Raw genomic sequence first — 13,924 nt, 5'->3', positions numbered from 1 at the left:
TTTTTAACGAAGAGAGCCAGTAAGAAAATGAGCAATAAACTAGTCCCTTTTGCAAGTTCAGCTTTTTACAAATGAAGTAACAAATGAAGACTTTTCTTTCGCTAGGGCTAATTTACTGGAGTTTCAGAAGTGAATTAGTTCTACTGAATAGTTGTTCTGAAATCAGCTGAATGAAGCATAGAATGAAGTCCTCTACAAAGCTGCCTCTGTGGAGCACCTCAAACTATTCCAACTCTGAACATCAGTGCAGACTGCTGATACTGCAGAGGTCTCCCAGGAAAAGTTGTCACATGCGTGTGGTATCACCTGAAACTTCAGAAATAGACACTGACTGACATTTGTATTACTTCTTTAATTCTGCATGATACACTTTCCATTTTATTTACTGCCACTTTTACTTGTCTCCCTTGGAAGGAAGGTCCCCCCTTTTCAAAAGAAATTTACCCAACTGCTACTCACCTGTTTGCTCTGTCTTCACAATGACATTATGAGGTTGGTACATGTCACTTCCACACTGACCTGCAAGACAGCAAATTGGCAGATAGGAGGTTTGAGCATGAGCACAGAGGAATCAAATGTATTAGCTCCAAGCAGCAACTTCTACACCTGAGCCATAGGACTGATTTTGGAGCAGAAAGCATTCCCTCTCCTCCTCAACCTCCAGATTTCTGCCTTAAGTCATATCCAAAAAATTTAGAAATACAGTAAATGAGCTATAAGCAAAATAGCAAACATAGCAAATATAATCTGCCAGGCAGGTTTCTGGGGCATGTAAATGGCTTCTGAAGATCTCAATATTCAGACCAATGTACACATTGTCTCTCTCTAATATCTATTTACCATTCCATTTTAGGTGCTGGAGGTTGCTGTAAAGCAGTTGTCCTGCTGTCCCAGCTGCCTGAGTGAATTCCTGCAGGCTCATACTACACAGATGTTCCCCATTGATATCAAACTCCTGAAAAGGTATGCAGTTGGCATCCAGTTGGTTGGTATCAAGGAGGTGCTGCAGCCACTCCCAGACTTGAAACTTAGTCCAGTACTGTGGGTGTATTTCGTGCCACTGGGTTCCATAAAAGCTACTGGATACTGGAAAAGAAAAAAAAATATTTACTGTCTCTGATAACATCATAGTCATCAACAATAAGATCTATAGCCAAACTGCATGTCTTGGAAGTCTACAGATCTAGGCACTTTTCTGAGTCCTTAACATTGGCTTAGTAGCTGTTGCTAGAGAAGATATTGTGGGGGTTTTGGCCTCAGTTAAAAAAATTGGGCAGTATTTCATCACACACCTCTTGGCTGATTGATTTGCAGGAATTAACTCATTAATGTTGGCTAAATGCACCAAAATTCTCTGAGGGAAGATACTTTACAGAATTCCTATTGAAAAGGGGTGTGCGGGAAAATCATTTTATTGCATCAGAAAATCATGGAAAAGCCTTGCAAAACTTTCATAAGGTGACGTGAAAACTTCCTTTCAATAAGAACTTAGTAGGGCTGAACATGAATTGTGGAGCTAGAAAAAGGAAGGTTAAAAGCACTCTCATACTCCTCCACAGTAAAAGCCTGTCAGTGTGGGTCATGGTTTCATGACAGAGTTGCCATTCTGATGGTGCAGATTATTGCTGTAGTCATGTAAGGTGGCTTCTGAATGTAGTTGTAAAACTCATCTTTAGTTATGGAAGCTGCCTAATTTTCTTGTTAGAATGTCTGAGTCTTTTCTTGGCAATCTCTTAAACTGCTCTCAGTTGTATGTCATTGCACGACAGTGGTTTGCATGTGCAAATGGAAGAAATTGTACATGGGATGGGATCATTATGTAAGATAAGAGCAAAAGCAGGACTGCTTTGGTCTGTCCTCACAGAGTTCAGTGCAATTTATTCCCTGGGAAAGGAGGGAAAAGGCTGTCTATGACTATGCCAGACAGAGGTGGCTGTGAGATAAAATGTTCACAAGTGCAAGAAGGGTTTAAGGAGGGAATGAGAGATTACAGGAGGAGAGATTGCCGTGGCCTAGCTCTGCAGTGACCCCGCTCCAGGATATGGCACCAGTCTGTTCCCAGTCTCCTCTAAATAAAAGTTAACCACACAGTGAGAAATACTGACAACAGTGGATATCACTAGAGGACCACAAGCACCAGAATTGGCACATTTTAGGAAATCACCTTAACTCAGGTGCACTAGACCTCAGGTCTCTTCAGCTGAGGTACAGGACAGTTTCCAGGTAGCATAAAAACAATCCCCACAGTTATTTAGCTTTCTTTATCAATATTAGCCAACAAGGCTTGTGTAAGTAACATAGGGAGTTTGCAGGACTGTTCCTCATCCTCCCATTAAAGGATTTGGGGAAATTATTAAAAGTATGGTATGTTAGAGAAAAATGTTCATTGGAGCTGTCAAATATCCCCTGAAAAGGAGGTTGATTCCTATTCTTATCACTTCAGAAGAGTAAAGTGATTTCAAAGGCCACTAGAATCCTAATTTTAGCAAAGATATTTTAGAGAGAGGAGAAAGTAACTTAGGTAAAAATAAGTGAAGTGGTGAATTACTGCACAGGCTGGTCTAAGCTTTGAGCTTCCTTTTCCTCTAAAACATAAGTGAATGCTGAGGAGTTTCACCCTAGAAATTCAGTATAGACCCCCACCATTTCTCTTCATGAAATCCTGTGGAAGAGTGAAACCCAGACATGACTTTTTTTTTCTGTATGACACTGTAATAGACAAACTGGCACATTTATTAAGCACATGTTGACATATTCCTGCATGTTTAGAAATTACACATAAAAAAAGAATAAGCATTTCATTAAGTGGGAGCTTTAATTGTAAGTTTTGTTGTAGTATTATTTGGATCAGAAGGACAAGAGCAGCATGTGATTGTCCGCTTGGATTTTAAGTTTTACCTGTCCTTTGAATAATAAAAGAATTCTAAAATTATGTCTTACATTTATAGAGATATAGGTTTATATATATACTTTTATACTGAGAGAATATTTATGAATATATTTTAATATACACAGATATATAACCAGAAAACAGTAAGAAGAAAAAAGGAGAAAAAATCAAAAGCCACAAGCTGTCTAGTGCTCTAATGGCAGTCTAATTAGAAAGCTATCTAGTAATTTAGGCAGAAAAAGCAAATACAGCAAAGGAGCAAAAATACTACTCCCCTGGAAAGCCAGAGGGGTGATTAGCATTAAGCAGTAATGTTGGTTCAGAGGAAGCACAAGGGGTAAAGGTACAAGAGAAATAATTCTGGACTGAGAAGAGAGAACTTCTGGCACCTTCAACACCATTAAATTTTAAGAAAGAGAGCCAGTAAGGAAATGAGCAATAAACTAGTCCCTTTTGCAAGTTCAGCTTTTTACAAATGAAGTAACAAATGAAAACTTTTCTTTCGCTAGTGCTAATTTACTGGAGTTTCAGAAGTGAAACTCCAGTAAATTAGTGCTATTGAAAAATAATACTCATACATGCTTAAAGGTGTAGCAGCCCCTTTCCCCCAGCCTCCCATGAAAGAATATGGCTCAGAGCAGTTGAATTCCTCCTACCGTTGCATGTGGAATATCCGTCTGTCCAGGAAGGCTGCTGGTGGAGTAGATTGCTGCTGGAATTGATACTCATCCTGCCAGCTCCTTCCAAAATCATGATCTGTAAGTGAATCAAATAGCTTGCTTAGTGAGCGGTGTCTAGTCCGAGAGGTAAATGGCAAAAAAGGCAAAAAAAAAAATCCACTGAAGGTAAAGCAAGGAGGCCAATTCCATTTGTAGAAGAAGATACAACTGAAATCAAGAACATGTTGACACAAACCCTTTTCCACTGCCACAAAATCTCCTTATGATAAACATTACCATGATTAATTTGCATACGCAAGAAGCAAGTTTCTACAGCTGCCCATCCATAAATGAATAATCTGTAATCAGAAAAGAAGCCGAATGAAAAGACAAGGCTCCTGACAGAGCAATACATGAAAATTGCCAAGCTTTGAGAAATGAAATATTAAATGGCTTTACTTTTTTTTCTTTTGCTTTAAAGAGAAACGTGATTTAAACATGTTCTTCCTTTTTCTTTTATTTTTTTTTTAAGAGAGAGAAAGAACTTCCCAATAATTGAAAATGAAACTATACAGTAGACTACAAGCCATGCTCAGAAAATCTTTTACACAGGAAGATACACATAATGTTACAGGGAGGTAGCCTTACCAAGGGAATATCTTGTCAGCTGACCCAGTTTCTTATCTGATCTGTGTCAGCAGTGTCTATAACACTTCTTGGTAACAAATATCACAGATCATACATTTCAACTCACAAAAAAAACAGATGGTCAAAGATCTTGTAAATGAGACTGCCATGGTTGTAACAGAATCAATATTTTGCAGTGACGCCACCCCCAAGACAGCATTCCCTGTTTTAAGCAAACTTTCCTTTACATGTATCTTAGCAGTAGCACCATGAGCAAAATTGTCCTTTACTTTTTTATATTAAAAAAAAAAATCCTAGTTGCATGACATTGTAGAAAAATGTTACATTTATCACATGCTTAATCATTCCAATGAAAGTATACAGAATTCCCCAGTGATGGATATTTCTTGATGTTTTACATTATCTTTCAGAAGTGTGAAGTTGTAAAGTTTAAAAATATACATTATAACCAAAGATATTATTGAGGAGACTGGGAAGGTAATTTGTTAGACATTACAAAGGCTTTGGATTGCAATTCTTATAAAACCAAACCCCTCTTCAAAAATACTGAATGCCGCAAAGTCTGTATAAAAACAAAACATTAGACATCAGGATGGCATGTGCATGCAACAAGACTTCACCCTAGAATTAAAAAGGTTGTGAAATACAAAATGGACTTGTGAAGGGTAAAGTCACTGGTCTTGGCTGTTTATCCACTGAGGCCAGCGAAAAAACATCCACTGAGAGCACATCTCTACCTCCTACCAGTTCATGCCAGCACCCTTTTTGGTAAAAGAGAAGGAGTCAATAGAAACGCATACAGCCTTGGTTTTAAAGGAACAGTCTAAAAATGACCTAGTTTGGTATTTTCCTCTGTCATTTAAAATAAATCATGTAACTTAAAATTTACAAGTATCTATTTCTTCCCCCTCACCTCTCTACCTCCTTATGTATCTAGAGAGTGAAAGGGAGAGAGAGGTTACTGACAATTGCTTAAAATGCCAAAACCTTAGGAAGTTTAAGGAGGTTTGTCACAGGGAATGGTGCTTTACAGTAGCACAAACAAACTAATGTAGAGCTTTTTTCTTTTTCTTTTTTTTTTTTTTTTTCCTTTTATTTGCCTTTTTGTTGTTTTTTGTTTGTTTGTTTTTGTTGGGGGTTTTTTTGGGGTTTTTTTTTCTTTTTGTTTTTTTTCCAATAGCTACATGGAATGGCAAAATCAAACTTGGATGATTTGGCAGTCGCTTTCCACTCTAAATTCTAGCCAATCTGTGACTCAGTGACTGCTAGCAAGAAGGATTTAATTTCTCATAGTAGGTACAAAACATTAACAATTCAGATACTTTTTGTCCTATTCTGGCCAAAGGAAAGATGACCATCACATCAGTCAGTACATTTATATAAATTAGAAGAAAATTTTTTAGCCCTGTGTAAAGGCCAAGTGACTTAGTATTGTGAGTGAGTTGTGAAGAAGCATTCAAATTCAAGCTCATGATTATAAACATGTTCAACCTATAACGTATATAAATTCTGTACTTGATGTGTAAGAACTTTTAAGCGATAATCTATGTTTGACAGTCAATACAAACACTTCTGAGGTTGTACAGGTTGATGATGCATCAAGTTATTTCTTTAGATTTGGTTTAAATTATTAAAACAATTAGTTATGACTGAATGAAATATTAGTGAAAAAGACCTTATTACGGTATCAAATAGTGGTGAGGTAGAATACTAGCTATTCTGGGAAAACAATCAAACTTGAGGTTTAGGAAAACACGCTTAGAAACTTAGTTTGTTGAATTCACTTATTTTTAAAAAAATTATAATGTGCACTTCATATGCACTTCATAACTTAAATCCATTGATCTGAAGTCACATTTACAGAAATTATCTCAGAATTTACAGAATATCTCAGAAAAGTACTTGTTATGTGTTCCAGAACACATAATGCTTTCGTGTTTGTATTTCACAGCTTCTGTAGTTTCTGGAATTGTACATAGATTTCATAACTTGTGCAAAATGCTTACAAGTATGTCTGGGAAAACATGTGCATATGTGAATTTTTTCTGTGTAATTTTGCCCTGAAAATCCAGTTAATTTTTTCTTCTTCATAAATAATCAGGTGAATTTCCAAACCAAAAGATCCTATGACAAAAGATCCTATGATTCAGCAACTGAAGTTATGGATAGTTAAATAAACCAAATCATGTGTCTTGCATAGTTTTTCCAACCCAGCAGTAACCAAACCCAATGTACATTAACGATCTGAAAAGAAGAACTCTGACAGCCTCTTCCTGAGATCTGGATTTTAGATTTTTTCTTTTAAAATGTCCTCTCCCTGTCACAGTCCAGCAGACAGTTGCTCTTCACCATATCCTGAACAACATTAATATTATTTTCAAATAATGTCCATGGAACTTGCTTTACAATTTAATCAGTCAATCTTCCCAGTTTTGGAAGTTAAATAAATTATCTCAAGCTCAATAACTCAATTAATTTCCAGTATCACCTGTAGGAACAATTGTGCCTAAGAGGGAGAATTTACGGTATGACATTAATCACAGAAGGAGGACTGGATTTAGCTTTAACCTAAGCTTTGCCGAAGTTCTGCGTATTACTCAAGGAAAAGGTTTTTTGGTGCCTTGAAAATTTTCAGGTCACCTCCTTTATATTAATGCAAGGGTGTTCCTTTCTTGGAAATCATTCTAGTACTTTGTTCAGGAGGATTATAAAGTCCGACTAACAACTTCCACACCTTTGCTTGGAAACATACACCATTACACTCAACAATATTTTCTGTTTGAAAACTAAACTGGGATTTTCTTCATGTCATCCTGTTTATGCCTTTCTTTGCTAAAAATTCATGGAAGATTTATGCTTCTACCAGTGGCTCATCCTATGCTTGAAAATATTTTGAGTCAGGATATTAGAAGCAGTTTGTTCCTCATTAGTCCAGGGCCAAATGCTCAAATCTCCCCAGTGTACAGACAAACCTGGTTGAAGGGTGTGAAACCTCAAGGGGAAGGACACATAAGATGTTCAGTTTTCTTTTAATTATATTCCATGTATCAAAGTGAATTGTGGAACTAATGAAGCCTGGTTTCCTATGAATGTGTATCTTGTGGTTGGATTCTCTAGTGTCTAGTAAGATGTGAGTGCTGATTGAAGTTTTTCCCACGGTTGGGGCATTCATAATATCTCATTGTTTCAAAGCAGTGAGCTCAAGCGTCACTCTTTCTTTCAGATCAAGTATTAATGTATTTTCCTTCTGTACTTGGCAGCCAGTTTTCATTAATCCTGTAAAAACTTCATATCTCTGGGACTTCTACCTCCGTATCAAATTTAATTAAAATTGGCAATGAAACTCTAAGATTGTTACAGGCCAAATGTAAAAGCCAAAACACAGAATTACCACAAAAGCCTCATTTCCTCTGGAAATCATATTAAAAGGGATTCTAGCTGAGGTGATATTTTGGAAAAAATATAAAAAGTCTTGAGATCTATCTCTCTACTATGACATGGTACATTATAAATGAAAGCATAGATGAAATATCATTTAAGCATATAATTACATGTATTTTTATAGACATACATGCACACATGTCCATGTCTGTGCATGGCAAGTGTCTGTACACACAATCCCATTCTGTTCCTCTGAAGAGGTGCCATCTCTGGAGTTATAACACTACACAAATAACACTACTCAGCCAGCACAGTTAAATGTAGTTGTGTGCTGGTGTTTAGCAAAATTCTTTCTAGAGAGTCCCATTAGAAGGGATTAATGAGTAAAAAAAAAACTTTCATCAACATCAACATTCATGATATGAGGTGGTATTCTAAGACCAAACCCTGAAGGCCTCTCTTAGTAAAAGCTCTCACTGGAGTCTGAAGCCACAACCCAGCAACTTGGCAGTAGCAGGAGGTCATTTGCTCTGCTCTTCTTCTCTTCAATGACCACCTGACTACTCTAAGTAAACAGCGGTAATGGAAAGAGCAAGGAGCCACGTCCTGCCTATGGAGCAAATCCAGCATTATAGAAAAACATATTTACAAATCCTTGAACCTTGAACACTATATAGTGCACTCTATGCGAATTATTTTATTGCACTACAGGTGTGCTCTGAATATAAATTACTCTGACCCCCATTTCCACATTCAATGCAATGAATCTTAACATCCATATAGAGTTTCTCTTTTTTTGAACCAGAATCTTTCAAGAACAGCTTTTACTAAATGACACGAAAATTCCAAACACAGGAAAGGTGAATAAGCAGTTCAGAGAAAGCGACTGAATCCTGGAATAGTACAACCAGAGTGATTGTTCTGATAACAGTTTTTATAGTTGCTCATGGACACAACTCTGAAGTGAGCTAAGGGGGCATGGAAGGAGACCCCATAAGAGCAAGGAGTCCATAGGGGAAGGGGCTCCCAGCCCTCCCGCTGGTAAAGCTGTGCACTCTGCGCAAAACACAACAACGATGTCTAGGGCAAAACACACTGAAACTACTAAGCCATGACTCCACCTGTAAGCTATGCAAAGTCTAAGAGTGACTTCTAGCTGAGACAAGCTCTATGCAGCTCCTCCTGGCGTGTCCAAAAGGGTGGATCTCTTTTGGCATATTTACCTATGGGATTCTTCCCCATTTTTCCCCTTTTACCATCATGGCTGAACTTCAAATGTAGATTTCACCTGGGCCTATTTTCTTTGAAGTGTGTTATGTACACAGTGAAGACACAATCCCTGCTTTTCAGGACTTGGAGTTTATGGAACAAGTATCTACAGAGTATGTTAAATATTTTAGATCATTACTGCATCTTGGATTACAGTCAAAGACTTACACAGTAATCTAAAATAAATAATACCAAGTGATAATTGCAACTGAAGAGGAACAAAATCTGGATTTTTAATCCTTTTCTTGAAAAATCAAAAGACTACCAAGTGGGCAGACTTTCAAGACGTCACAAAGGACAGCACGTGGACTTGTTCTACACATACAGCTACTTCGGAAACATAAATGGCTTGTACTTTTAATGTATAAGATCAATTAGCTGCTTGGCGTTCCAACCAGCTCTTTTACATCTCCAGTGGTGGTAAGGGCAGGCACAAACTGCATATATAAATGTTGAAAGCCTGTTTGCATGTTACTGTGAGCTTTGGGTCCTCTGTTATGGGGTTTTTCATTCCCCTTCATTTAACGTGCATTGCTACCTGGGCTCCAGGGTCCTAGTTTGGGCCAGTGTGTCTATACACACAGCTATGGCTGACCTAAAGATTGCCCTGTGATCTTTATCTGTCTAATTTGCAAAGGTCTCAGGCTCATCCCTGGTGTCTGTGCCAGACTCCCACATAAGATATCATCCTTGCCATGGCTCACTTTCAGATGTGACCTTTTCTGCAGTATGTTAGCATCTCTTTTAGTCATGTAGATTCAGTTGTAGCTAGCACACACTGCCTTGTTTCCATACCTATAGTGCCTATAGAGCAGAGAGAAGCCTCAAAATAAACGACTCATCTGCAGGCTGATTACTCACAGGCATCTGCTTTACAACAAAAAGCTCAGCTTTGCTTTGGCATTCAGGTGGTAGTCTATGCAGCTTGACCTGTTTGATGATAACCTCAAGACATACTACTAAGAGAACAGAAAAACTCAGCTTTGAAGAAAGTTCATATGAAGAAACACTCTGATCACACTCAGTATTTCCTGTAAAACATACCTAGCATTTGATGCGTTTCATTTTTAGTCCATCTCATGTGCCTTTGGGCCATAGTAACAAAATCTGTTTACTAAATCACATTATGACTATAAAGTTCAAGAAATCATTTTTATAAGAAAATTTTCTAAATAAATTCAAAATTTGTAGTATCCAGAATTCTGGTTTGGGTCTTTGGGGCTAATCTTATTTCCTACTACACCTCTCTGCAGTGCACAATTCTATGGTTACGTGTTTGTGGAGTATAGAGCTGTGGTTCATATGCATAAAGCCAACTTTGTATGTGCAAAACTGGTGAGCTCCTGGTGAGCTTTCAGAGACTACATTGAGACCTTGATCATTTACTGTTGTGGGCTTTTGGAAAGGAAGACTTTGGTTTATTCTTTTGTTTCTTTGAACCTTGTACATTAAATGTATACATGAAGGTAAACTGAAAGACTAGAAAAAGGAAGATGAATAGGAAAGGAGTGTTTAACATATACCTACATTACAGATAGGATTGTGATAAACAAAATCAAATAAAGCTTGATTGGAATATTTTATTACTAAAGATCGTTTTTCATGATGCACTACAAGGCAACTTTTGTAAGAGATATGTGGTGGTTGTTTAAACATGTTCATATGGATGCTTCAAAATCTTGCATATATATTTTAACTAAAGAGAACCTTGGGTAGAAAAGTTAGTATCTAGATCTATATCTGAGCTATACCCTCTGCTCCAGGCTTTGGGTTTGGTTCTTATCTCTCTTTTAACGATGTAATTTAAAGACAAAACCATAGTTCAGTTTCCTTTTTGAGAGAGAACAAAGTTCACTTTATGAACGCAAAGAAAAAAAATTACTTGATGATATGCAAAGTTTCATAGGTTGTTTTACTCTGACCCCTTTTTTTCCCAATAATCTTCATATGAACTGACTTCAATTTTCAAGGTACTCATTAGTAAAATGAAAATAAAAGGAAGAATTTTAAAAGAGGATTTTGTTTGTTTGTTTTTCTAAATCAGAAGCAAACAGAAGGCAGATTGTGAACAGAGTCCTCAAGGCATAGATGTGTCTGACAGTGTTAACTACCATGGGTTTATACTTCAAATTTTCCCCACTGTCATGTTACTTTAGCAGAGAAAACAGTGAAATGGAACCTGCTACTTAGCAAGGATATGGTGTTTCAGATCCATGCTTTCCTGCCACATCACAGGTTAGATGGGCACCTTCTTGCCATGCCACTAGTTTTTCAATATGAAAAGGATAATATCATCATTTATTTTACTGTCAAGAACTTCATCCTCCTTTTTGCAGAAGTTCTGTGCACAGATCCATATAATATTAGTGAAATTGATATAGAGCTGAGACAAAAGTGAGTCAAGAAAACGTTTTATTTCTTGTGAGAGACATTTGGATTATATTTGCAGTAATGTATTCTTAGAATGTTTGGAACAAGTAGACAGATTCACTAAAAACTGTCCTAAAATAAAGTGGGCTATTCTTTGTTTTTCAGAGTTGGCTTTGACTGGTATATAGCAATGCTTTCATTACTGTCTGCACCACCTCAGCAAGTTCATGATAATTTGGGTCAACCATTTTTTCCTGAATATTTAGAAGACATTTGCCATAGATTCATCAGGCTAGCCTCAGGGATACAGTCTTGGAAACACAATAATGGGAAAAACTGCCTTTGCTCTTTATTCTTCTTTCAGCACTTAATACCACACCTCATGGAACAACTCCACACCTCCTTTCATGTCCTTCCTATCTCTCTGGTACATCCTTCCTCTAACCAGGAGCCAGCTCATCTCCCTAATCTCCTTTTGCTAAACACCTTTCTTTTGCTTACAATACACTAAATATACAAATGGCCAAAAAGCGCTCTAGATGGCCCTGTAACTTGACAAGCCACACGTCTATAATTACGCATGAACCTCATCAGCTAACAAAATATTACCATAATGTTCTAACACCTTCTCCTTTTCCCTTGGCTCTGGTTCCCCAACCACTTCCCTCTACCTTCCATGACAGCTTCTTTTTGTATTGTTTTAAAGACTAACAGCATATTGAGGGAAATGTTTTCCATACTGCTAATACAGCCTGTGTGACTGTTCAGTTGTTAGTGAATAATGACAATAATAACAGTAATAATTGTGTTTGTATTCATGTTTGGCTCTCATTAGATGCTGACTCGTTGCTGACATAACAGCCACTCAGATATATATTGCAGCAGCACCCAGTATTTCATGTGGAAGTTCACTTTAACCACTATCACCACCAACACTTGTCTTTTGTTATGGGACTAGTCTGGTTTTCAACAGTAACAACCACTAATTTGCCTACTTAAAAAAAAAAATCAATTGTGTTTTTTCTCTTTTCCTTTGTGTAAACTCTGTTTCATATATTTTGTTTTAATAAAGGTCATCTACTTGGAAACTACAAGGTTCCTCTTTAGGGCTGGTTTCTGAGCGAGAAGCAAACAGAATAAGGAAATTGGGATGGAAACCCAAAACAGCAAAGTGTCTTGGGGAATGTGCAAATTTTTCCCACTGAACTACTGTTTTTTTACATTAATTGATTCATTCAATGAGCAAACTGATTGTGCTTCTTCATTAAATACATGAGGGCCGCAGCACAAATTAACTAGGGCAGAGAAGCTGAAAATTAAACATAAAGACTTTTATGCTAAACTATGCAGCTTTCTGGGTATTCAACCTAGTTCATAGAAGTATTTATACCATGTTACAACCCACTGCCTGACTAACCACAATATGATCATATTTTTTGCTGATGGAATAGGAGAAGCATATTTAAAAGAGGAGATGTAACAGAGGCAATGCAGGGTTCATGATGGGAAGAGTCATTCTGCAGAGGTGACAGAGAGGTTTATTTGGCTATTAACTCCTCTACCACATTCCCTTATACCAAGCTGGAACTTGCTGATCCCACCTATGAGAAAGCTTCATGCAGGATGCCTGCTTGCCCTGCATTCCTCCCCAGACTACCAAATATCCCAAGGTGAACCTCTGTCTGCAAAGAAGTTGTCCCCACATGGGTGGCTATCACTGAAACACTGACCCTGTTTCAGACAGCTGCTGTCAGACCATTCATGTTACTACCATTCAGTCTTTCATATTTGTGGTTTTGGTAAACATTTACTTGGAGCCCAGCTCTATCCATGCAGCTTCTTCATACTGTATTTGTTGAGGAAAGAGTAAGAGATTGCAAGAACTCTTCTTTGGCATCCCACTCCAGTGGCTGCACAAGGGCTGTCTGCTTTACCACTGGTGCAGCAGCTTCCCCTCTGCTCACAGGACTGAGAGCCTCCCAGACCCACATGGCACTGGGACAGTACTTTACACATATGCCACCACCTGTTTATGCTCACTGCCTTTATTAAAAGCAACCAGAAGATGGGGGAATGAGGTTTCCTTGCTCTGTAGCCACTTTCTACAAGTAAGTCAAGAAGTTGTGGGAAATTGTCTCTGCACTTCTGTAAAAGCCAAGAACACCTTCCCACCTTCCTTGTCTCCCTCCTGCCTGTGGTTAGAAGAGCAACGCTTCCGTGGCGTCACTCCTTCTCACCTGGCACAGCAAGAGCTGCCCATCCTGTTTCCATTGATTTCTCCAGTGGTTGCGTTAAACAATACAATGGAGTATTTATGTGTCAGTGTTAGGAGCAGGTTATTAAGTAAAACCCACCGTAAATAGAGCCGTTAATTCAGTTGCTGGCATGGCTCTCTGTTATCTCCTCAATACCTCCCAGAGGGTATTAGTCTTACCCTTTCGTTTGAGTTGGCAGCAGAGTTATTTTTTTGCACCTGCTGCTCTACTCCGATAACAACACAGGTCAGCTTTGATTTGTTGGAATATAAACAAAAAAAGCAAAGCCAGGCATCTGCCTCAACAGCCGGGGCTGGTTTGACGGTAGAGCTGTTCCCTTTGGGTTTTGTACAAATGTGCTCTTTCAATTCTTATGTGAACTCTCTCCTGTTTCACAAATAGTCCTTTGCTACAGAATAACCTGGTGTCAGAAAAGAGCTTAATACTATTCC

The 13,924-nt window shown here is 38.0% G+C and overlaps 2 protein-coding genes across 2 annotated transcripts in view; one reads left to right on the top strand and one right to left on the bottom strand.

Moving 5' to 3' along the window:
- Window positions 1-13,924, top strand: part of APIP (APAF1 interacting protein) — a 529,312-nt gene that overhangs the window by 76,702 nt on the left and 438,686 nt on the right. The gene's annotated exons all lie outside the window — the stretch shown is intronic.
- EHF (ETS homologous factor) overlaps window positions 1-13,924 on the bottom strand; it is a 33,060-nt gene that overhangs the window by 10,907 nt on the left and 8,229 nt on the right. The window contains exons 2-4 of the mRNA XM_066321005.1: window positions 3,547-3,646; window positions 841-1,086; window positions 460-519 (exon numbers count right to left, since the gene is read on the bottom strand). Coding sequence (XP_066177102.1) covers window positions 460-519; window positions 841-1,086; window positions 3,547-3,643 — 403 coding nt within the window. The 5' untranslated portion in view covers window positions 3,644-3,646. The remainder of the gene's footprint in view (window positions 1-459; window positions 520-840; window positions 1,087-3,546; window positions 3,647-13,924) is intronic.

The sequence above is a fragment of the Sylvia atricapilla genome, chromosome 6 (genome assembly GCF_009819655.1).
Source record: "Sylvia atricapilla isolate bSylAtr1 chromosome 6, bSylAtr1.pri, whole genome shotgun sequence".
NCBI classification, from domain to species: Eukaryota; Metazoa; Chordata; class Aves; order Passeriformes; family Sylviidae; genus Sylvia; species Sylvia atricapilla.
Note: the sequence above shows the minus strand (reverse complement) of the source record. Positions and strands in the feature narration are given on the sequence as shown.